The following is a 23,577-nucleotide window of genomic DNA, read 5'->3' as shown; positions in this document are numbered from 1 at the left end:
AAAAAACAAGCAGATTTCACAAGAGCTCTCAGAAGTGGGAGGCTTCTGTGGAGTGCTCAGAGAAGGGTAAGTATGATTTACAGATGGAGAAAAGGGGGGAAATGATACAGTAAAGACAGAAGCAGTAGTTGGAACTGAGGTCCTGAGATTTGAGGCGATGGTGCAGAGACAAGTCTGGGGAATCAGGATGTAGATTCCGTGACGTGTAACGGGGAAGAGGGGCAACGTAAGCACGGCCATCTGCAAGGGTACTGAATGCACAAAGGAGGAAACGGTTACCACGTTCCAACTTGAGCATCAGCTTAGCAAGGCCACGGTGGGAGGTAACTGCTCAGTGTAGGGGGCACAGGGGAGGCTGAGGGCAGAACCTCATTCAAGGTCTTCACGTGCGGATGGGGAGGAAAAGGTGGAAATGACAAGAGGGAGAAGCCGTGTGCGAATAAGCTAGGGTTTGGGGGCTCAGGGAGCGCGGGTGGCAGTGTAGGACACCAGGGGTTTAGGAAGGTCTGTGGGCCTCCTTCCCGGAGGTTTTACGGTGGGAGACAAGAAGGGTGAATGGTATCACAAGAGGGTTTCTATGGCTGGGTTGTCTACACCAGACATGCTAGTTAATCCCTGCACTGCACACATCTCACCACCGATGTGGTAGCTATTGTATCCTGTGCCTCAGCAAGCAAAACGTGATCTGATTTCCGTTTGCTTTAGAGTTTTCAGTAGGCAGACTTATTCCCGCACATGTATGATACGGATTGTTTGACTTCCCGGTTAACTATTTGTTAAAACCTGAATTGTTCAGTGCCATCAAACAGTGCAGACGGATCGCCCCTGGCATAATAAAAAAAATAAGAACTTTCTAAACTCCTAACTGGGAAATGAACAATACGCCAACTTTCTCTTCTCTGAATGGACAGTCAGATTTAGAAAGAACAACGTGCCTGCTGTGGTTGAATTTACACGTAACAGCAACATGCTGATCTCCCCAACCTCCCCGGCCTCCACCACCCTGCCTCACAGGGCACTCCCTGCTCAGGGGTCCTTCAGCAAGCTCCTGCTGCCCGAAGGCAGCAGCCAGGTTCTCCATAATGCCGGTCACGGTCCAGCCAAAGCATGCCTCCATCATTATCTCCCACAGATGTCAAACCTAACTCACCTTTGTCCACGCACACGTGATTTTTTTTAACTCCTCAAGTTGACCTTTTAGGCTGGGCTCTCCCCCACCTTCGCAGCGCCATACTCCTCCACAGAACATTCTTGTCCACTTCACACTTCTGCCTCCTCTACTTCTGTTCACCTGTCAAAACTCCAGTCTGTCTGTCTGTCCGCCTCTTGACCTGTCTTGATACCTCTCTGTGTGTTTTCCTTCTACAAAGTGAGTCTTCCATAGCCCACCATTAACTAGATGCGGTGGTTCTAGCTGTGTATTTTCTATGACTGGACAGAATTCTGAACCCGAAATCCATTTGTAACCTCTCGGATTTCAGGCAAACATGACGTCATAAACATGCTTGTGAAATCTAATATGCATGGACTCTCTCCCTGGAGAGATTACATTTTCAGTGGGGAATCTGACTCAAATTTATACTGAGAGCTGCTAATTAAATTACGAACTCCTGAAGGCAGAGAGACTCAGATATTAATCATTTTTCCATATCCAGTGCATACAATATGCCTGTGGCACATGATTTATATATTCTTAAAATATCATGTAATTCATATATTCTTTAAAATATGTATTATTTATTAGTTGACACAACATTGAAAAAATAATAGCTACCTTGTGTTACTCTCCTATCAGGTGCTGCCTGTTTTTACGTAATTACATCTAATCCAAAAGGGAAAAAAGAGAAACAAAAGTAAAGACAAAGGTAGGTATTAATGACTATTTTCTTAAACAGAGAAAATGGCAAGGTAGATATTTCAAATTTGAATCCATCCTCATCCAATTCCAAGATCAGCTCTAACAATCCCACAAGGCAGATAAAAAATATACAAGAATCACAGAGCAGAAGTAGGGCCGTCTTCCCCGCTGGCTCCTAAGGTCCTTCAGGCAATAGAAACCCCTTCTTTATAGCCTCTCATAGTATCTGCTGCAATGCCTTGTTAACAGTAGGTGCTTGATAAATCTCAGGGCGATATAATTAAATGGGAATAAACATATGACAGGTAAGGATTTTCTGAGTCTATATCATGTTCTAGTTACCAAGCTAAATTAGATTTTAGTGCCTGTCATCACCTAAATACCGTACATATTTAAGTCTGAGGCAGCAGTTAATACAGGTTTAAAGTTAACACTGGCATTAAGTAACACACCACATTTTCTAAACTTTGGTCTCATTGTTTGGAATTGCCGAAAAATTACTTCAAACTCAAAAGAGAAAATTACTTCAAACTAAGAAGAGAACATTCTCAAAAATGCTTTGAGAAAAAGACCAAGTGTCATACCTTTGTACTAAAGGTTGAATTAACAAACGTAGTTTATTATGTATAACTGAAATTTGCAGAGAGTAGGACGTAAATGTTCTCACCAAGAAAAAAAAAAAGGTAAATATGTGAGGTGATGGATATGTTTACTAACTTGATGCTGAGAATTCGTTCACACTGTTACGTATATCAAATCCTCAGGGACCATATTTCTAATATTTACAGTTTTCCGTGTCAATTATGCCTCAATAAAGAGGAAACAGTCCAAAGGAAGACACAGGGGTTCTGCAGGTAGAGAGGAATCCATGACTGATGCTGGCCAGGGAAGCCAGGGAGGGTTTCTTCAAGGAGGAAGAATAGAATAAAGGAAGATGCTGCTGCAGGTGGCGGGGGTGACAGGGCGAGGGAGGGGCAAGAGGACAATGGGCCAAGCCACAGTAGGTGTGTCCATGTCAGGAGCATGTCGGTCTGGAACGTGGGTGAGAAGATGACCCTGACGGGGAGACAGGACTGTGGTGTCCGCCCTGCAAGTTGTGCATGACGAGGCTGCAGGGACTTCTACGCAGGGACGCGGCGTGACCAGATTTGGACTGAAGTTTATGAAGTGTAAGGAGCTTTATGACAGGAGAGGACTTAACGAGGTAGTCTCAAACTTTGTGGAGTGCCCCCCAGAAAAAGCACAGCCAAAGAGTTACCCCTGGGCTAAGAAGTGAAGAATCTATGACTTGCAAACACACTAATGTGAGGATTCTAGATGCGTGGTGTAAATTTCTCCAGAAAGAAGGACATTTGTGTTTATTTTGCTGCACAGCTCTAGAGAAATTGATGCTCTGCTCAGTGAATGCTCATCACAGGTCTGGACAAAGCTAAGGCCCTATTGGTCTCAAGGCAAATATCAAATTATCTACAGAAAAATACTTGCAACTCTATTCTGTCTCTGTTATATTTCTTGGATCAGTAAACTGTACACAATATCATGGTCGAAAGTTGACTTCCCCGGACCTAGACCACAATGGTCAAATACATGGAGAAGCTGGGTGAAACGCTGTGCGCCTTCAGAAACCACCTCTCAGACGGAGCTGACCAGAAGGAAGGAGCCCGCTGAGACCCTTCTTGGAAATTGTGGCATGAAAGGGCTTCCAAATGAGTGACTGCGTGCAAACGTGAAACACTCTGAAGCAGTCTGAGGGAACCAGATTCCCCACGTGCCCAGAAATAAACTTCTGCTCCACATTGCTTCAAAACCCATGTTAAACTCACACCGGGATCCATGTTAAGTGTTGCATTTGGACTTGGAGGCATCTGGATTGCCCTCTCCCGAAGCAGCAGGGAGCTCTGGCTAAACGAGGCGGCCCCTGGGATGAGCAGGCTCCCTCCCCAGGTTCATCCTGAGTCGCCTGACCCAGGTGATTAGAGAACAAGCAGCGTGGCTCGTGGGTTTTGAAGCTTCCTGGCTTCCACACAGTCCTGATGGAGCGTTGATGTCCCTGCAGCTCTGAGTGGTAACTATTTCGGGTGAGTGGTAACTACACCAGCTCCCCGACCTCGCAGCTGCAGCGGGGTGAGGGTGCGGGGCTGCAGCAGGGCAGGGTTGGGGGGAGGTAACGCCACACTGAGACCACATCGTTCCCCATAGAAATGCTAACAGCGTCATGACTTGTGCAGAGTACACCATGATGCTTTAATTTCCAAAGCGCAGGGTACCTACGAGAGGTGGGCATGCACTCTTAGCCAGTAAACACTAAACACTGTCTGCAGACTGGACTGATTAAACTGTCAGCAAGAGAGAAAAAGCATGAAAAATGAGTACATTTAGGGGCTGATAAACCAAAAGCCAGAATAATTTCCGCCTTAATGTCACATAAATAAAAATTGTAGAAAGACAATTTGCCAAGGGAATAATAACCCTCGTAAGCCTTTCTGTTGCCCAAGCGTAAGAACCGAACATCTACCTGCAGTCGCCACATGTTAATCTATTCTAAATAGCTGTGATTTACTGAGTAACATTGTTGGCATCCGGTTCCCCAGTGTGAGTCACATTTAAGAGTTGGGAGAAAGGAAGGCTTTAGTTTAAGTGGTTTTATGTAGAATGGCTAAGATTTATTGTGCATTAATATTTCAAACACAACTTTTAAATAAATCAATACATGCGAATGTATTTGACTTCCACCAAAAGTCTGGAACGAACTCAAAAGTTCATTTACTCCATTAGGCTGCCTCCAGGTGAGACTCCTATTAACATCTCTAATGAATAATTTGAGATACTTTTCCTACTTTCCTTAAGAAATGTGTCTTGTTTGAACATTAGTGAGAAATTGCTCCCAGTGTCTGGCCAGAAACAATCCCTGCTGAAATCTAAGCAGACTCTCTCCGTCCTGTCCCGTTCAGGAGGGGTTTTCACCTTTATGGTTTCTGAGCGTGTTGATCACACACGCACAATCGCACCTGCCTTCCCCGCTTTTACAAAGGTAAGTGGGCGGGTCTGAAACATCCTGTACTGTCAGCCCAAGACAACGTGGTACAGTAGGTGTGGATTTTGGACAGAGGGGAGCAGCTGGGGTGCCTGCCACTTGGGCCAAGACAATAGCCCTGCAGGTTGTGACCACTGGGGGTGCCGCCCCAGCGGGTCCCCTGAGCTCAGTAGTGCCCTCGACCTCGCGGACCAGAAAGCACCATTTCCCCTCATGGCATGACCCGTGTCTCAGGGTGGAGCCCATGAACCAGGATGAGAGAGAAGGCTGAGAGCCCCAGGGTCACTTACTCAGGTGTAAGGAGGGGACAGCACGCCAGTTCACAGTCTGGCATTCTCGACGGACCAGCTCAAGCTATGGGTTCAAGTCACATAACTTCACTCTCGCTTTCCAAACATTCCTTGCCTTGCCTTGTACATAAAATAAATCCGATCTGCCCCCGCGGACCTCTTCTTCAGTCCCCAGGGGACAGTCCCCTGGTGCCCCTCCGGGGACTCTCACCGTCAGCATCCTCTGTTTTTCTCCCAGGTGTCTCCTCCCTCAGGCGCTTGGCACTCGCTGCCTCCAGGGCCCTCTTTGCCCTTTACCTGGCCCTCACAAGCCATCGCGGTCTCAGTTCAAATGTTCCCTCTGAAGGGCCTTTCTTGACAACACCAGCTAACGTTTCCCGCTTCCCCACCGTCATGGTCCTCTTGACCTGTTTAATGACTGTCTCTCTCCCTCTCTGGGACGTCAGCTCCATGAGAGACAGGAGTTCCCTTTATTGTCGCGACTGCAGACAGAGGCGTTATGGGCGCACAGTGGGCTGGCTAATGGTGTCTGATCAAAGTGCTAATTAACATGAGCTCCCTTGTGCGTTCTCCAGAGGAAGCCGGGGTACCATCAGGCCACCGCTTACTGGGCCCGGGGTCCCTGTCATCAGGCTCCCATCACTGTCCACACCTGCTGGTCTGCTGGGCTCCGAGGAAGGTGGGCGGCCTTTGTTTGACACTAGGTCCCTGCCTTTGCCAAGTTTCTACCATCATCACCACCAAACATACACACACACACACATACAGACACACACACACAGAGACACACACATACACGTCTGATGGGCACATATCCTAATGCTTTAAGTGTGATTGTGGCTGAGCCTTGGAATGAAGGGCATTTCATCCCTTTAGGGCAAATTTGTGCATCTCAGCAATATCTTTTCCTCTTCGTTGAATATGACGACCTGGGGCGTCCCTGCGCCTGTGATCTGCGTTCCACAGGCAGCCCTTCTTCCTCAGGCGCCCAGGGCCCTGGAGCTAACTGAGGGCCGCCAGCAGCCTTAGCCGGGAAGGCGTATACACGGTCTCTTAGCACGCTCTGCTGCGGCGGGACACTTGGGTTACTTCCCGTGACGGGCGATCACGGATGCAGCTTCGGTGCGCGGTCTCCCTGCCTGTGTCTGGCTGCACACTGTCCTCATTTCTGCTGGGCAGTCCCCGGAGTGGAACTGCTGGGCTCCAGAGAAGGCTAGGGTCCAGCTTCACCATAAAACTGTTGTCCAAAGAGGCTGCACCAGTTCAGATTTCTGCCGACAGTGTGAGAGGATAGTCTGCTCGTTTTTGACGTGTCTGAGTAGCTCTTAAAACTTTAAAGCTCCAAGTGTTTTGAGTTCATTTGGGTTAGGACGATGCTGAGCTCGAGGAAGGGGTGCTGACGGATGACGGATGCCCTGACGTTTCAGTGCTGCGTACAAAGCCCTTCCACGCTTTCTTGTCATTTTATGGGCTAGCCACAGTGATGCGGGAAGGCAGCTACTATCACTTCCGCTTTATAGACCAAGAGAGGGAGACACACCGGCACAGAGGCTGCTGGCTAACAGCAAGTCCTACTGAAAAAGCAGAGGCCACGAGTCAGCAGCCTCAGCACACAGATGGGCATCTCCGGTCAGTTATTAAAAGGACTGGAGTTGGCACTTTGCAAGAATCCTGAGTTCTGAGAAGCTAAAGTAAATATTTAGGGAACATGGTATGTGTTTCTGATTTCAGTGATAACAAGTCATCATGACCCCTATCAAACTTCAGGGAAGTATATGTTCAGTCAAAGGCAACAAAGTGAGAACTTTCTGGAGGCATCAGGAGAAGCAGACAGATGGATAGTGCTACTTATGGATGAAATGCATTTTTGGGAGACAGAATTGCCCCTGGACTCCAAGTCAGGCAGGTTCTCTGAGGGTTCATGTGCCCTAGGGACCCTGGTGGCAAATAAAACTCACGTCATGTGCCTTCCTCAGCGTCCTGCATTTAATTCCCTGCAAACTACTATGATTTTTTTTTACTTCTTGCCCAAAAGGGCACAATGAAGACATTATGGATCTTAAAATGGGTTTCAGGTGGGAGACTTTCAGAGCCGCTTGTTGGAGCATCACTAAAAGCTCCCTCGGTGGTTCCCACGAGTCTGCTTTGTGTTCGGTCCTTCACAGGAGCTGTTTACACACTGTCTTCCTGACCTGCTAGTTTCTGGAGCGTGGGGGTTGTTGTAATTTCCTCATTTGGGGGTCCTGGCTTGCATGTGGCAAGTGTTCAGGGAACTCTGCCTTAATTGAACTGACGTTCCCCTGAGAAGTGTGCCCGGGGAAGCATCGAGCTTTCTGACTGTGCCATGCTAGTTTCATTGCAGATGCAAGTGGAATTGTTTCCACTGACCTCTTGTTGTATTGACAAGGATTACTGATGATTAGAAATACGTGGGAAATGATACAGTCCTATGCAGGTGTAAACATTAGCATTAGATACAGAGAGAGAGTTTCAGAATTCCCCCTTCGTGCTGTTGACCTCAGACCCTCCACTTCACCCAGCGACACACAATCTGGGGCTTTTATCTTGAGGTTCCCTGATGTGTGAATCACGGGATCAGGCGGTTGCATTTATGCAATGTGAATACATTTTAGGACTAAAAGTGATATGATGCATGCGTGCACTTCCGTGCAGTCTGCATGCCCTGCCATTCTTAGTGAGCAAATAAAGGAACTAGAACACTGGATGTTTACTGCTCAGGTGTATCGTGATTAAAATTAACATGATATGTATTTATTAATTTATTGATTAAAACTTAGCAATAATTCCAGAAAAACAAACAAACAAAAAGCATACTGCATATCATCACAATAATTAATAAAGCTTTACTAAGAAGTTGCTAGTTGTTCCAAAGTTGAGTTCACATAAGAGATAGAAGGCATTTTCAAGCTTACTAACTCTTGTTCCATCTTTAGAAAGAGAATCCTAAAATTTCCGGGTTGGAAAGGACCAGAATCGCTTCTGCTATTTTTTTTTCTTATAAAATGGAGCTGTCTTACCTTGAAACTGAGCGTTAAATCCTTTCCGTCGATGGTTACTGTCGGATGTGAAATGGAGTCGTAACCAGTTCTTGCTACTGATAACAGGCGAAGGGAGGTTCATGCCGGTCAGCCTGGAAGAGAGAATGGAAAACATCTCCCTTGTAAACCAGCTGCACAAACATCCGATCTCCAACCCGCCTTTACGACTGAGCGCTGACAGTTTTTTTTTGTTTTTTTTTTTGGACCTGCCTAAAACCGACATCATTTATTACTTCACTGCCGCCCTGAAGTGCTCCGGGTGACTTCATCTTTGCCCACGTACAAATGCTATATGCATCCGTGATGGAACGAAGGCTTTCACAAATACCGGACATTTTGATTTTTCTTTATTAATGATGGTTAAATAAGCAGTCTTTTGATCTCATTTCTTCTTATCAGGACCTCAGTCATAATGAATTATAAAAGGAAAAGAAACAAAAATGATACAATTCTACCTGTCACTATTTGAACACTTCACAATTCTGGTTCACCTGAAGTAGACTCAAATAACTGAGAACACGCCATGTCTCCAGACTCCCAACTACAGGGTCACAACCTGGGCCTTGCCTGCCTGGAATGAAGAAGCGGGTGTTTATGAGATTGGTGGCGAGAAATGTCCAAGAAATCCGAAATGGAATAAAATCATGTGCGAGTAAAATAGTATATTTTAAAAAAAATCTTAAAAAATAAGACACAATTAATCTCTGGTTAAGCTGTTGAAAATATCCAGACCACTTTATAAGGTGGTGTCTAGCTGTCAGAAAAAAGCAAGTCATTTACTTTCTACTGTTGAAAATGTTGTGTCTTTACTAAGAATTAACGCCTTCTCGGGTAGCAGGACTCTTGATGGTTACAGATACTGTGGTATGTGCTGTTCTGGCCGGTGGCTGGCGGTACTCTGGGTCGGGACGCCTCAGGTGTACAGCTGTGTGTTGGCACCACCTGTACTAGTGGAGACACTGTATCATTGGGTTAGCCTTTCTGAACCTCATTTTTCCAGTCTGCAAACTGGACGTGAAAAGACCTATATTAGGCTGTTTAAAGAGATGATTAGATGCACGTGAATATGTTCCAAGCACATGTTCATGCTCCTTACACAGGGTTGTGCCTCGTGTAATGATTTTGCATCTCAGCTATAAATCTGTTTTGAAAATGATGCTTATTCGTGTGGATGGCATGTCAAGGTTTAAGAAATCAGCTTGGAGCAGAAACCTGTGGGGCCCTGTGCCGGCCAGCTGGAGAGCACTGCCCTGCCTGGTTAAGCTGGAAATCGGATTCCACGCCTGGGATTTGCTACTCATGGGCTGGCTGTGCAGCACGCGTCCCTCCTCCATCACCGGGAGGAGGTGCTCCAGCCAGTGAAATGTGTGGGCAGGCCTGCTGATGTCAGGGTGCTCAGTGTCGACGCTCAGGTTTAAAAATGTGCAGTATCCGTTTAAAGTTAAAACTCAGACCTTGACTGTAACCAATCGAAACAGTGTTTATGTCACTGTTTGAAATAATCTCCTGGAAGAGGAAACACACTGCTCAGATCTGCCTATTTGCCTGGATTTATGCAGTACTGACTGGAGAAGTTGGGTACCACTGACTCACAGCAACACTTCATCATTCTAATATTTTGTTTCAAGGCTCCTTCCCCCACCTTTTTTTTGTCCCCTGGTGAGGTTATGTTACAAATTCTATTAGAAACAGGTCACATACCTCTTTGCCTAGTACTGACATTGGCCAAGGGAGAAGTGAATTCTAGATTCAAAAAGCCACACCGACCCAGCTCACCTACATTTACTTACTGAAATTTTTATAACTGAAATCCATGTTTATTTTATTGTTCCTTTGAAATTTTTTTTTTCTTAATTACATTCTCTTCCAGTGGTCCTGAGCTCAAAAGCCAGGTGGACTTACATTTTAGTTGCATAGCAACATTAGCAATGCCCGTAAACAAATCTCCTTTTCACCTCCGTATCTCCCAAATACTTATCCACAAAAAATGTCAGTTTTGTGGTAGTGGACAAACTTCCACAATAAAGGACCAGACAAATATTTCAGGGTTTATGAGTCACACGGTCTCTGAGGCAGCTGGTCAATGCTGCCCTTGTAACACAAAGGCAGCCGTGAGAGTGTGTTCCTGCCACCCTTTACTGATGGACATGAAATTTGCATTTCATGTAATTTTCTGCATGACAGAATATTACTCTTTTTTTTTTTTATCCACTTAACACTGTAACAACCATGCCTAGCTGACAGGCCAGATTTGACCCGCGGGCCACAGTTGGCTGATTCCTGCTTTATTACCCACGAGGCCATTTGTAAAACATTGAGCCGGAAGATAATTAGCTGATATACATGAAGCGAGTGTATGTATTCACAAACACATAATTCCTCCACAGGTTTCTTTCATACAGAATCAGAGGTGAGGATTTAGTAACACTCATATAACTTATTTCCCACGGTCAGAGCCAAGCCATGCAGATGATGCACACTCCAGGGCGAGTTAACTGCATGGATTTCCTGACTTGGCTGTGTGAATTCTACAGGTATTCTCATCCGCTTTTTGAGGGGAGTGTGGGGGCAGGTGGCTTTTCCACTGAAGACCTATCCTTGGAATTGTCAGCTTTTCTGTCACCTTCTGCAGGGCTGGAGCTAACCTTGAAGCTGCCATTTTACAGAGAGATTATATTATAAAGTCGATCATTCCTTCATCACAAGCTAACTTAAAGTTGATTAATATGCAATCCAGTGGACGAGAGTGCAGATTTACTAAGATCTTGGATGATTCAGGTAAGATTCAGAGGTAAAGAAATTCAACAGAGCACCTTTGTGGTGATGGTTCCCAAAATGTCCACGTCCTAATCCCCAGAACCTGGGACTGTGTGCTCTTATGTGGCAGAAGGGCACTTAGACGATGTGATGAAGTTACAGACTATCCTGGGTGATGGGGTGGCCCAGTATTGTCAGAAAGATCCTGAGAAGTGGTGAATGGAGGCAGAACAAGAGAGTCGGGGTGGGGGGAGATGGGCCTGTGCTCTCGGGTCAGAGTGATGCCTGTGAGACCTCCACTGGTGGTAGCTGATCTTGAAGGTGGAGGAAAGGGTCACGGGCCAAGAAATGAGGGCGACTTTGAGAAGAGGGACACGGCAGGTAAGTGCATTCTCCCCTAGCGCTTCCAGGAGGAGCACAGCCCTGCTAACACCCTGGTTCTATTCCCGCAAAACCTGTGTGAGACCTACAGCCTACAGAACCATAAGCTAATAACTTTGTGTTGGTTTGCGCCATCAAGTTACCGTTAATTTGTGCAGCATAACACGAGCAAAACCAAAGCCAAAATAAACCCCAAACAGACTCACGGACATAAAAAACAAAGTATGGTTACCAAAGGGGAAGGGGTTGGGGGTGGATCAGTTAGGAGTTTGGGGTTAGCAGATACACACTACTGTATATAAAACAGATAAACAAGGTCCTACTGTAGAGCACAGGGGACCATGTTCATTTTCTTGTAATAACATATGATGGAAAAGAATCTGAAAAAATATATATACATATAACTGACCACTTTGCTGCACAGTTGGAACTAACATTTTAAATCAACTATACTTTAATTTAAAATATAAAATTAAAGTTTAATAGCTAAAAAAAGGAAAATCACTACAACCTTTTATTACGTGTGTCCTACTTTTCATTCTAAACCGTCCTGAAAGAGAGGACATGTGGTGGAGCATGCCACCCCATCCCTGCTAATGATCTCAGAGAGCCAGTGCAGTTCAGACCTGGCCCGTAGTCACCCATGACTGCACGGCTGCCACTGGTGGGGCTGAGTCCCCCACAAGGCCTCTGCAGTTCTTTGCTGTATTTCTTTTAAATCTGCTGGAAATGGTTTTCTAATAAATAAATGGTTTTGAAAGTGACAAGTAAATTACGGGGCAGCAGTGGACTTGACATGGGTAGTTAGTGCAAGACGCAAACAGAACCATTTTGAGGAGAAGACAGGGGATAGTGTCTGTGTCACTTCACAACGTGCTGACGGTTATTTTAATCCTAAGACACAGAGGATCTGATAAAATCAAGTCAATCAGAGATATTTGGGATCATAAAGGGAAAGAGCACCCCAATGTAATCAGTGGGGAAGGGGTCTTTCTGTGGCCGTGGTAGATGCTTTTCAGTTCTGGGGCGTCTCAAACTAGGTCAGGAAACTCATGAAGCCCAGCAGTGAGAATGTGGAGCGTTCCTACAGACAGAGCTAACGGAGTCTGGAGTTCTCAGTCTTTTGCAAGAATGCCAAATTAAGCGATGTAGTCCACTGGCAAATTCATTTCTTTCAAAAGATTCAGCAAGGTTTTGCTCCTGCCAACAGTAAAAATAAATGCAGGACTCATGGGATACACAAAGTGAGGATGAGCATCTTTGAGCCAAAATAGAACCATCCAGGCTGTTCCATTTTCTCCAAATAGCTGTACTGTAAATTTGGGGGGTTCTATTTATAATATATTCATAATGTCTTTTTTCACTCAAACTCCGTCAGCTTCTCTGTCCTTGTATGTAGCATAAAGGGACCAAGAACACCGTTCTTCCCAAACATCGCACCCTGAGTCCATGACTCATCCATTTACTTATGTAACTTGCAAACTATAGCAAATTATTAACTTACCAAGATAATTTTCTGAAATGCGTTTGGAAGTGCTAATGTTTTTTTCAAAGAGCTCTGTTTGAGCACTTCTCTGACATTAAGCCAGATATCTTATGTCTTCGGAAAAGCGTCGCAAATCTCCGGGGGTTCCTTGGTAGTTAAACCTGCTTAATGCCAATGACTAAGGAGCCAGAGAGCACGAATACCATCAACACAGACTGTAGATTGCCTGGCCTCCCTGAGGAGACTGAAGCATTTAGTAGATCTGTTACTTCGGAGAGACGCTGCTTGACAAGCTGGGGAGAACGGCATCCAGAAATTGTGTTATTTTTTCCTGCGTTCTTGTGGACATTTAGTTGACGTGATTCAGAGTGGGGTGTTTGTCTCTGTTTTGTCAAAATTAAATAGAGTGACCTGATCAAAGCCTTCCTGAAATGCCATATATCTGATTGGATGTTAGTCACGTTACTGGTGAAATCTGCTGTCTTATGAATATATGTTAAGCTTCTAAAGCAGCCACCCTAACCTTTCTTTTGGGCAGTGAAGAAAGTAACAATGGAAGTGAAAGGTAGCCCTTCCTCGGAAGAACAGGAAAAGCAATGCAGAGAAGGGCTTTGGACGTGCGTGCATGCATGCAAATATCCGTATACCAGACATGTATGTACATGCACACACACAATAGTTACATGCATATCCATGTACAGATATTTCTAGAAAGTTATTCCAGAGGTTTTACACACACACACACACACACACACACACACATCCTCTCAGAAAATCAGCAACAAAACAGAAACCAAAAAAAAAAACAACCTCCCACTGCCAATATAAAAGCAGATCACAGAAGTCTTCTCCGTCAAACAGTCCTCCTCTTCATCAAGCTGATGCTGCTTTTGCCCTCGTGGTTTTCAAGGTTAGCTCTCACGAAGTTCTGCTCTCCTGGGAAGACACTCCTGGGCATGTGACATCTGACTTGTGACCAGTCAGGTGAGTGGCTTGACTCGGGGGTCAGGGGGAGCAATCTGAGAGCAGTGATTTCCAAAGCTAAGATTTGTGGAGATGCCCAAGCGACATCATGACGCGTCATTTTCCCAGAAATACTCCAGTGGCTCCAAATCTCTCTGAGCAAGAAGTCAGCTTCCTTGGCACAGGATAGAAGGCGCTTCACGGTATGACTCCAGCCATTTCCAGCCTTCTTTCTCGGTGTCTTTCTCAGTGCACTTCCCAGAATCCTGTGTCCTGTCCACCCAGGACTAGGGAATGCTCTCTAATTGTCTAATACATTCAGGCTTCCCTGACTTTGAGTTGCTCTCTCCCATCTGGAGCCCTTTGGCTGACATTTGTCTGTTTAAATTCTTCTCAGATTTCAAAGCCTTCGCAAAAGAGGATCCCGTCCCCTCCAGAAATCTTTCTCTCATCACCTCAGGTAGGATGAGCCAGTCCTGCCTTCCTAATGCTTTGGCACTTGCCCTCAGTATTTCTATGGAAATTATGAGTCTGTCTTACAGCCTCTGTCTGCTTCCTCGAATGAACTGTGAGCCATTGAGGGCACAGCTGGCACTGTGTTGATTTCCCTTATCCTTGGACCAGTTTGCGTACACGGGGGTCTCAACGCATCCGTTTCAAGTGGTTTCTGTGCTTTTGTTTTTGCTCCTGATGTAAGCTCCCAACGGCAGCACAGCCTAAGGCAAGTGAAGACCGTTCAGAGAAGGCTCTGCACATCTTTTCACATGGCGATTTCCCACCAGTGCTGGGGTCTGCCAACTCGAATGCCACGTGGATCGGACCCGACATCTTTCTGTTCCGCCTGGGACGTCCAAGAGCCCGAAGCAGTAACACAGGCCTCGCTGAAGCCTTGAGAATGTCCATCTGGGTCAAGGAAGGGGCAGGAGGCGGACAATGGCCCCTACCAGAGATGGGGCAGAGGAGCCCAGCCCGGACAGAGGGGCTTGCGGCAGGTCATAAACGTGTCCAGGGCTTCCTCACGTCAGGCATTAGGAATTGACCCAGAGGTCAAGTGGAGAGGATGACGTGGAAGAGAATGTGACAAATCCTGTCCCCCAAAGCTTACGGACCGAGTGTCAGGGAATCGCTCGAACGGAGCCCGGGAAATAGCTCAGATGGGTGATAAGACAAGACAGGCAGGAGACAGGGCACTGACGGCACCCCTCAGTGGAGAGTCCTCCGGGCCTCTCGTCCACCCCAGCAACCAAGGACGGAGCCAGCAGGGAAAGGGGCTGCAGCTCCTGGCCCGGAGGGTGCTCACGGCCACCGGAAACCCGCACAGTGTGGGGACCTGGTTCACACGTGACATGATGTCCTGGTTGCAGCAGACTGTTCTGGATCTGAGTCAGAGACGTGGGAAGCCAAACCTCCACTGGGAGTTTCTAATCCCCTGCTCCACGCGACGTTCTGGCGGGTTGTTTCAGGTCTGTGAAGACAGGCACCTGAGGTTTGCCAACAGGAAAAGGCGATCTTTGCCTCCTGTTTCACTTGGACTTTCAGAACAGCTAACAGCTGGCTATAGGCAGGGATGCATTTCCATATCATTTTTCACTGCTAAAAAAACGTTACCTACGATTTATACAATAAACGCACACACAGGCAATACTCTAAGACTGTCAATTTTAAAAAGCCTCCAGAAAAGGCCAAATGACATTGGATTTCGGGATCACTCACATTTTCTCCTTGATATTATTTTTAGCAATATATATATATTATTTAAGACACTACAAAAATATTTTCTCCTTAATCTTGGAATAAGATTAGTCCTGTCCTATCCCATTTCAAGAGTCTGAAATGAGTCTATTTTTTTTTCTTAGCAGACTTTTTATCTCCCTTGATAAAAGGACATTTCTTTATGCAACCAGTTGGGAAGGTACGTCCCTCCCCGATGCTGCCCAAGCCTGGTGGTCGGAGGTGGGAGCTGATCCAACTCTAATCGTGGGGGACCCAAGGTGTAGCTCTTACACATGGGATCCACGGCATCGGGAGTCCAGCTGGGTCAGTGTGCAGTAGCTGCAAACCCGTTACTCCTCACACGAGTACACACAGCCCTAGGTTGGGTCTATGGCTGCTCCTTCCCAGCTGCTCTGAGCCACGTGTGTCCCCCTGACGTCGCACTTGCCATCACCGCAAGCCAGCTCCCTCCACCCTCGGCTCTGTGTCAGACCAAGGGGCAGGTGGAGCCTCACAGAGGCCGGCCCACCTCTGTCTCGCTCATGTGCAGGCGCCGGGGTCCTACAGTCATCACAAACAGCCCGGAGTCCACCCCGCTCCCAGCTGGGGCACCTCTCACATCACTCACTGTGCCTGCACCTGCAGCGCCCTCCGTGAGCGATCAGAGGCACACAGCAGACCAGACACCACTGGCCGCCTCACAAGCATCCTTTCCTGCGTTCCCATATTAAACAATTTCGACTTTGTACCAAAACCCACTTCCACCTCTAGCAGCAGTGGGATTTGGGGAAAGATGATTGCTTGCTGATTTTATTCATGTATATGTGGACTTCTGGCCATATCTTATACATATATACACACCATACAAGCTCGTATGCAAGTTATGTGTGTGACCCACGACATAACACTGTGACATCCACTGTCACAACACGTATGCAGGAAGCTATCTCTATGTGTCGTCATAAAGGCTTTCCAAACATGTCACCAAGTTTCCATTTCACATTCATGAACAGAATGCTGCCTCATTCATTTTTCAATGTCTTTGTCACGTTCTACATGCCAGATCTTGTGCAGTGCACCAGGGATACACGGGAATAGGCCTTTGTCTCTGGCTTCACATAGTTTATAGTCCATCTAATTGAGGGTGTATGGGCTGAACTGGGGCCCCAAATTCACATGGTGAAGTTCTAAGCACACATCCCAGGGTGTGACTGTGTTTGCAGATAGGGTCTTTGAAGAGTTAATTAAAGAAAAATGATGTCCTAAGGGTGGCCCCAAATGCATATGACGAATGTCCTTATAAGAGGAGGGATCAGGACACAGGCCCAAAGGGAAGACTGTGTGAAGACACAGGGAGAAGAAGAAAAGGAATGTACCGACGCTGGAGCTCAGACATCCAGCCTCCAGAACTGAGACAGCACATGGCCGGTGCTTACACCCCCTGCTGAGTGGAACTTTCTCCTGACGGCGCTAACCTAAATCAAGGAGTCCCCAGAACAAGCTGACGGCTCTGCCCCAGGAAAAGGGCGGTGCGGTGGCGTCCCCAGCAAGCCTGCTCGCTCAGGACGTGGCACTTCCACAGACCGCGTCGAGGAGGGCTCCCTGCAGACAAAGATGCATACACACTCGGTAATGGGATGAACAGCGAGGAAGGGGCAACTCCTGTGAACCTGGGGAGCACGGATGTCTAAGGGCGAGGCACAAAGATGGGCCCTCAATGGTGCTGGAGAGGAGTGAGCAGCAGGCAGGAAAGCTGACAGCCTAGACATTAAGGGAAAGGGAATCTTTGGGAAGGATGGCTGCTAGCTTCTCGCACCACCAAGGGCCACTTATGACCTGGCAGGGACACCCGCTGTGGTGCTCATTGGCCCAGGGAGGAGCATGACTGAAGAGGGCAGTTGCTCTAACGTCCAGTGATGCTCTGACCAAACCGTGGCCGTTCCTGTTAAACAGGACGGGGAACCCACAACTTCTGTACATTTTCTCGGCTCAATCGATGTTAGGAAATGTCTCCCAATGATTACATATTGTATTTAGGAAACACAGTTCCCACCCGTTCTCTCTGAAAGTGTCCAGTTGCGGAACAAACAAGAACATACAACAGAATGAGGGAAGTTATGTAAAGTCCAAATGGCTCAGAACACAAGGATACCGGCCACCAGTGCCAGGGTGCTGTAAGTTCAGCGCAGGGCGTCACAGACCAGGAATTAGCCATGGAGAATCTTCACTTGGTCCAGGGATCAGAATTTGTGCCCGTGCCTCCGCCCCTTCTGGCCATCCTCAGAAAAACACATCATTGTTCTTACGTAAACCCGGGCAGTGTGTCAGATATTACCGGCATACTCAGAAATGGTAAGGCTTGTCTTAAGCCTTGCCCACAGCTTCGTCTAATAACGAATTATTTTGAATGCTACTTTAACAAGGAAATCACACCGGGTTTGGGAAATGCAGACCCTGACGATACTAACTACTTTATTTTACAGAAAACTTACTCAGAATTTTGTTGCTGTCCAGTCATTTGAATGCATGTCTTTTAATTTACTTCTTTTAAAGATTATTTATCATATGCGTGTTTTATTTTTCCAGCCTTATCGAGGCATAACTGACACGCAAAATTGGCACGTGTTCAGGGCGTAAAGTGTGATGCTTTCACACGCATGTACGGCGTGAAGTGATAGCCGCGATCAAGCTGATGAACACAGCCATCGCCTCCATGGCCTCTTCCTGTGTGTGGTGAGAACATTTAAGATCTACTGTCTTAGTAAATTTCGAGTGTGTAACACAGTGATGTTCAGGACAGGCGCCATGCTGTACACTGATCTCCAGAATTGACTCATCTTGCCACGGAGGTGTGTACTTCTGACCAGTAGCTTCCTATTTCCTCCACCCCCTCAGCCCCTGGTAACCAACATCCGTTCTCTGTTTCTGTGACTTTGAGTTTTTTAGATAATAAGTGAGATCTTACTCTCTGTTCGTCCATGTCTGGCTTATTTTTCTTAAAATACTGTCTTCTAGGTTCTTCCCTCTCAAGATCTGAGAGAGGGACAGTGGCCAGTCATCCATCTAAGTTTCCTTGTTTTGTTTTCTTCTTACTTGGAATGGACATTACTTCTCCCATGTTACAGATGAGAAACTAAGCCGACAGGCATGGAGTATGGTTTCTAGACTCAGCATCTAGCACATGACAGGTATATTCGTTTAATTAATTAATCTTGAGATTTTTGCCTTTTAAATTTTGAAAACACACATCAGTGCAAGTCTGTGGGACTGTGGGGACTGGTAAAAGCCAAATCACGTCCCAGTTTACAAACTCCCCGCTCCCTCTTCCTGAGTTGACCTCCTGGCTCATAAATTCTGGCCCCCTCTTGAAAAGCAGCAGGAGCTCAGATCAGATCAGAAGTGGGTGAGCCTCTGGGTGAGCTCGGGAGGACCTGCAGCTGGAGACCTGGAGCCGGCCTCCTGCTCCCTGGAGCCGCGGCGCCGCCTGGCCCTTGATCCTCTACGCCAGCCTGTTGACCTTCGCCCCTGCACGGAGGATGGTCCTGTTGGCTGGTAAGGCTCAATATCTTGTTTAAGCCATTTAGCTCCTAAAGCACGCTCGGGAGTGAGCCTGTGTCCAGGACGCTCAGCAGAAGGGATTCCACAAGGGGTTCCATGGGGTCACAGAGGGCGGGCTTGCATGGCTGAGTAACACTCCACTATGTGTGTGCATGCACGTGTGTGTCTGTACCGAGCCTGCTTGGCACATCTTGCTTTTCAAGAATCGTTCCACGTAGATGGGGGCTAACAGACCAGGTGAACAAGGCCATGTGGCTTCCTAGGCAACCGGCTCATCGCACCTGAAGAAGAGATTCGCTTGGACACCTGCGGTCATGGTTTGTTAGGGAGGCGGTGTGGACAAGCAGAGTTGAAGAGAGTTAGTGAAGATACGACTTTTCCTCATAAACCAGAGAGTTAAATTAATTTAAAAGACAACGAACGTTTGTGTTTTTCTTCTTGCCATTTTTCTTTGAACTTTTACTGTTTACAGAGATGCCAATGGGCTTTACGCACTTTGAAGGCAACTATTTTAATCAGTTTGAATTTTCACCTGCGATCCTTTCCTGTCAGTCATGTTAAACAACAGTCAGAAGGTGGGCTTTAGTCACAGCGATCCTGAAAGGGATCAAAAGTTTGTTTAAAAAAAATCTGTACCAAATTGGATAAAAATATCCACTAAACATTATATTTAAAACCTTTCACTGGCACAAAAGAATATTCCAGAGAGAGACAGCTCAAAGTGACCCCTGGGGTATTTTGTCTTCCACAATTAATGAGGAAATAGTAGATAAGAAAAAAAATAAGGGAAATTAAAATTAGTCAAAAAATGCATCTAATAATCCAGATGCTTTCCTATACCACCGATAGGTGTGGGTAGAAATAAAACTGGTGTACTATTTACCCACCTTTTTAAAAAGCCTACTTTCTCTCTGTGAGAGAACATTATAACTCTTTCTACATCTGTATATATAACTTGTGGATTTTATCTGCTGTCCCATTGAACTCATATGCCAGTACTTGCTTAACCAACGCCCGAGTGTAGCTACACAACGTTACTGCTAGTATCTTGATAAATTTCGTAATGACCACATGATAATGAGTGCTTTAAAAATCAGTGCATTTATTTCCTTAGGATCAATTCTTAGAAGTAAAATTGATGGGTCAAAAGGGGTGCACTTCTTCAAGGCTTTTTTAAAGTAGATTGAAAAAATGTTCCTTTAAAACAAATAAGCTTTGGGAAGAAGCCGTTCAGAGCTACTCCGTGAATTTATACTGTGATCTTTTAGATTCCCTCCGTCAGAATCGAGGTTGGTCGCTGCCGCCTCTGTGAGCCCCGAGCACGTGTGTTTCTCTGTCTCGTGGTCCCTGCATCTTTCTTGCATCAGAGTCTTTTCCGCATCTGCTCCTGCCCTGAGACGAAAGCTGGCTGAGGCCGTGCACAGGCATTATCTGTGTGAGTCCCCTGTCTGTAGAGTGTGTCTTTGCCTTGACACAAAGGAAATACTTGGAAGCATTAAGGGGCTCCTGACACACTTAGAACAGCAGAATTGTTTTGAATGTTTTTTTTCCTGTCATTACTGACTGATCACCGTTGTCACCCACGTTTCATGAGATTGTAACTTATAGCCCTGTAGCTGTGAGACCTACCACGGTATAAATCATTATTTTAGTCTCAGAAATATTTTTAGGACTCAGTTCATTGCTTTCAGATTGCTGGGTGAACTTCCCACTCTGCTGGGGGAGAGGGGGAGACAGAAATCCCACTCAGGGCTGTTAATCGGGGCAGGGTGTGTGCAGCTGATGTGTGTCAGTGTAGACCCCGCACCACTGGGATGTTGTATTCTCAGAATCTTGAAAAGATGGCATCCAAATTGTGAAGAAAAGATCCAACATGTGTTAATTAAGACTTGGCACATTTTGCAAAAAGGAAAATGTCCGTGAGTCTCTATTTTGTAAATCAGTTCATTTGCATTACTTTTCCAGATTCCACATATAAGTGATACATGGTATCTGTCTTTCTCGGTCTGACTTACTTCACTTAGTGTGATCATTGCTAGGTCCATCCATGTTGCTCTAAATCAACTAAACTTCAATTTAAAAAAAAGAAAAAGGAAAAGAAGGAGAATGCCTGTTTCAGGGCCAGTTGCTTCCGGGTTTTGAGATCAGTGGTGTTTGGATCCCTTGAGCACCTCGTGCCTGAGCCTGGTCCCAGGTCTCCCCGCCCCGTCAGCTGCTGGAAGCCCACGTCCGCCTGGTCCTCCCTCCTCTGCGGCGCGCGCGAGGATGGCACACAAAGAGGAACAAGTCACAACTCAGGCTCCGCGCAGACAGCTTGGAAAGGAGAGTTTTCAGGCCAAATGCTTTGTACAGAGCAAAGTGGTTTTGCACAAGGCGAGGTCCCTTTTCTGTGCTACTGGAGGCCGGTTCACACACTTCCCAGTGCTCAACAGGCCTGATCCTGCCCACGGCCGTTTGGGGGGTGAGAGGGCCTCCAGTGGGGCAGAAACAGCCCCGTGGCCCAGGGGGCAGGAGGCGCTGGCCTCAGGCAGGGCCACCCCTGAAATCCCCTGAGAGGTCTCGCCGGGGTGGGGGGAGGGGAGGGGCCCCCGGGGACTCAAAGGAAAACTGAACATTGGCTCCAGCAGCCTGGCCCGGATACTGAAAGTACAGCCTGGCCGGCTTTTCCCCTTTCAGGAAATGCTCTGGGAACCCTTCACCTTGAGCAAAGGGATTAATCCCGTATATTCTCACGCGGCCTCTCCCTGCCCTTGTTTGCCGACTTTTGAAGCGTCCACAACCCTGATCTGACCCAGATATAAATAGGATAAAAATAGCCAGAAGGCAACTCAACAGGCCGTGTAATATTTCCTGGCACTTGGTGATTACGGCATTTATCCGAGGCCGGGCTGTTGAGAACCTGTGCTCTCCTTTCACGGATCTAAAGAGGAGCGTGTGGTGCCAGCACGGGCGCTTCCTTCTCTCTGTCCGGGTTGTCAGCATCAGGGTGCTTTTGTGTGAGTTCTGCAGTTGTGAGTGAGTATTTCCCTCTCTGCTTGCATCCTTAGCAGGGAGAATATGCAGAATACAAACTCATTCAACAAAACCAAGGAACACTTGGTCCCTAAGGCGCTGTGACAGCCACTCAGCACGGAGCCCCGCACCGAACACTTGCAGGTGCTTGAAGACCCTTCCAGCAACTCTGTGACGGCCTCCTCTGCGTCACATCTTAGCTGACCTGTCAGCAGACACGCCGCTGGCCTGAGCCTCAGACCTCTCACCAGGAATACCTGCCTTCTGTATTGTCAGCAAAGATGAAGTCCGTGCAATTGAAATAGTTTGCACAGCTTTATTAGGTTTTTGGACTTCTTCTCTCTCCTGGAGCAGGGCGATGGCATCTCACCGGATCTCCCCGTCTCTAAAAGTGACGATGATGACGATGACGGAAAGTGACAGTTAATATCGACTGTCAGCCCCTTTTACGTGCTTTATCAGAGCTTAATCATTAGATATGCTCTTCCCACTGGTTTTTATTTTAGCTTCACATGTAAAAAATGGGCATCGGTGAAGTTAAGTCATTTGTTGCAAAGCTAGGAAGAACCTCTTAAACCCACATCTATTTTCTCTTAACTCTCTTACTAAGCAGTTGCTTCTCTGCCCGAACTATCTTTAACTCTAGTGCTTTGACTGTTTTCCTAAAATACAGATTGTTGCCACTTCTTGTCAGAAAGTGCTTACTGTCCACGTCCTCTCAGACCCTGAGAATGAATCTATCCTCCTTAGAACGCCGTGTAAACCTTTCGTCACCTTGCCTTCCGACCTTATTTTTCTCTGTTTCTTATCCGTCATGGCTTGGCTCAGATGCATCTCTCTCTAAATTCTTGCAGACTCCCTCAGTCACAGCGCAATCCATGTGTGTGCCCACAGCACTCACTGCATCTTGGCAGGCGCACAGGGCCTGAGGTCTTAAAACACGGCTAGTTTTGGGGTGTCTGTCCTCTTCCCACGAGGCAGCACGTGAGCTTTTGAAAGCAGGTGCTGTGTGCTGCTTCGGTCGCTGTCCGCCGACACCCCACACTGCCTGAGGTGGTGCTTTGTTGCACTGCTCAGGGGACACGAGGAGGCTGAGTGAATAAACAGACGACTATCAGAGACTTGAATCAGGATTAACCTTTCATTTCCCTCCTTAGCTGTCAGGATGCTGGTTTTTCCCCTGCTTTTTCCTAGTTAATCTTCTTCAATTCTGAACCCATTTCAGAGCTTCACTATCCTTTTTAACTATGGAACACATAGCTGGAGACAATGGAAAAAGTCAGTTTGACCAGCGTTCAGGTTAGAGAGAAGAACACCTTGATTTCTGCTAGTTAGACCCCCGTTTTGGTGAAGGGACTCCTGTGTGCTCTTCTCGCCAGCACAACACGGGTGACACAGGGTCAATCTGCAAGGCAGTACTCCTCTGTTCACTCAAAATTTAAGTCCCAAAAGGGATTCTGGAAGGC

The 23,577-nt window shown here is 46.8% G+C and overlaps 1 protein-coding gene across 1 annotated transcript in view; it reads right to left on the bottom strand.

Moving 5' to 3' along the window:
- Nucleotides 1-23,577, bottom strand: part of CSMD1 (CUB and Sushi multiple domains 1) — a 1,664,412-nt gene that overhangs the window by 421,123 nt on the left and 1,219,712 nt on the right. The window contains 1 exon segment of the mRNA XM_032468715.1: nt 8,221-8,333. Coding sequence (XP_032324606.1) covers nt 8,221-8,333 — 113 coding nt within the window.

This window comes from Camelus ferus, chromosome 26 (assembly GCF_009834535.1).
Source record: "Camelus ferus isolate YT-003-E chromosome 26, BCGSAC_Cfer_1.0, whole genome shotgun sequence".
In the NCBI taxonomy this organism is placed as follows: Eukaryota; Metazoa; Chordata; class Mammalia; order Artiodactyla; family Camelidae; genus Camelus; species Camelus ferus.
The sequence above is the reverse complement of the archived record's forward strand: the minus strand, read 5'-3'. Positions and strand labels throughout refer to the sequence as shown.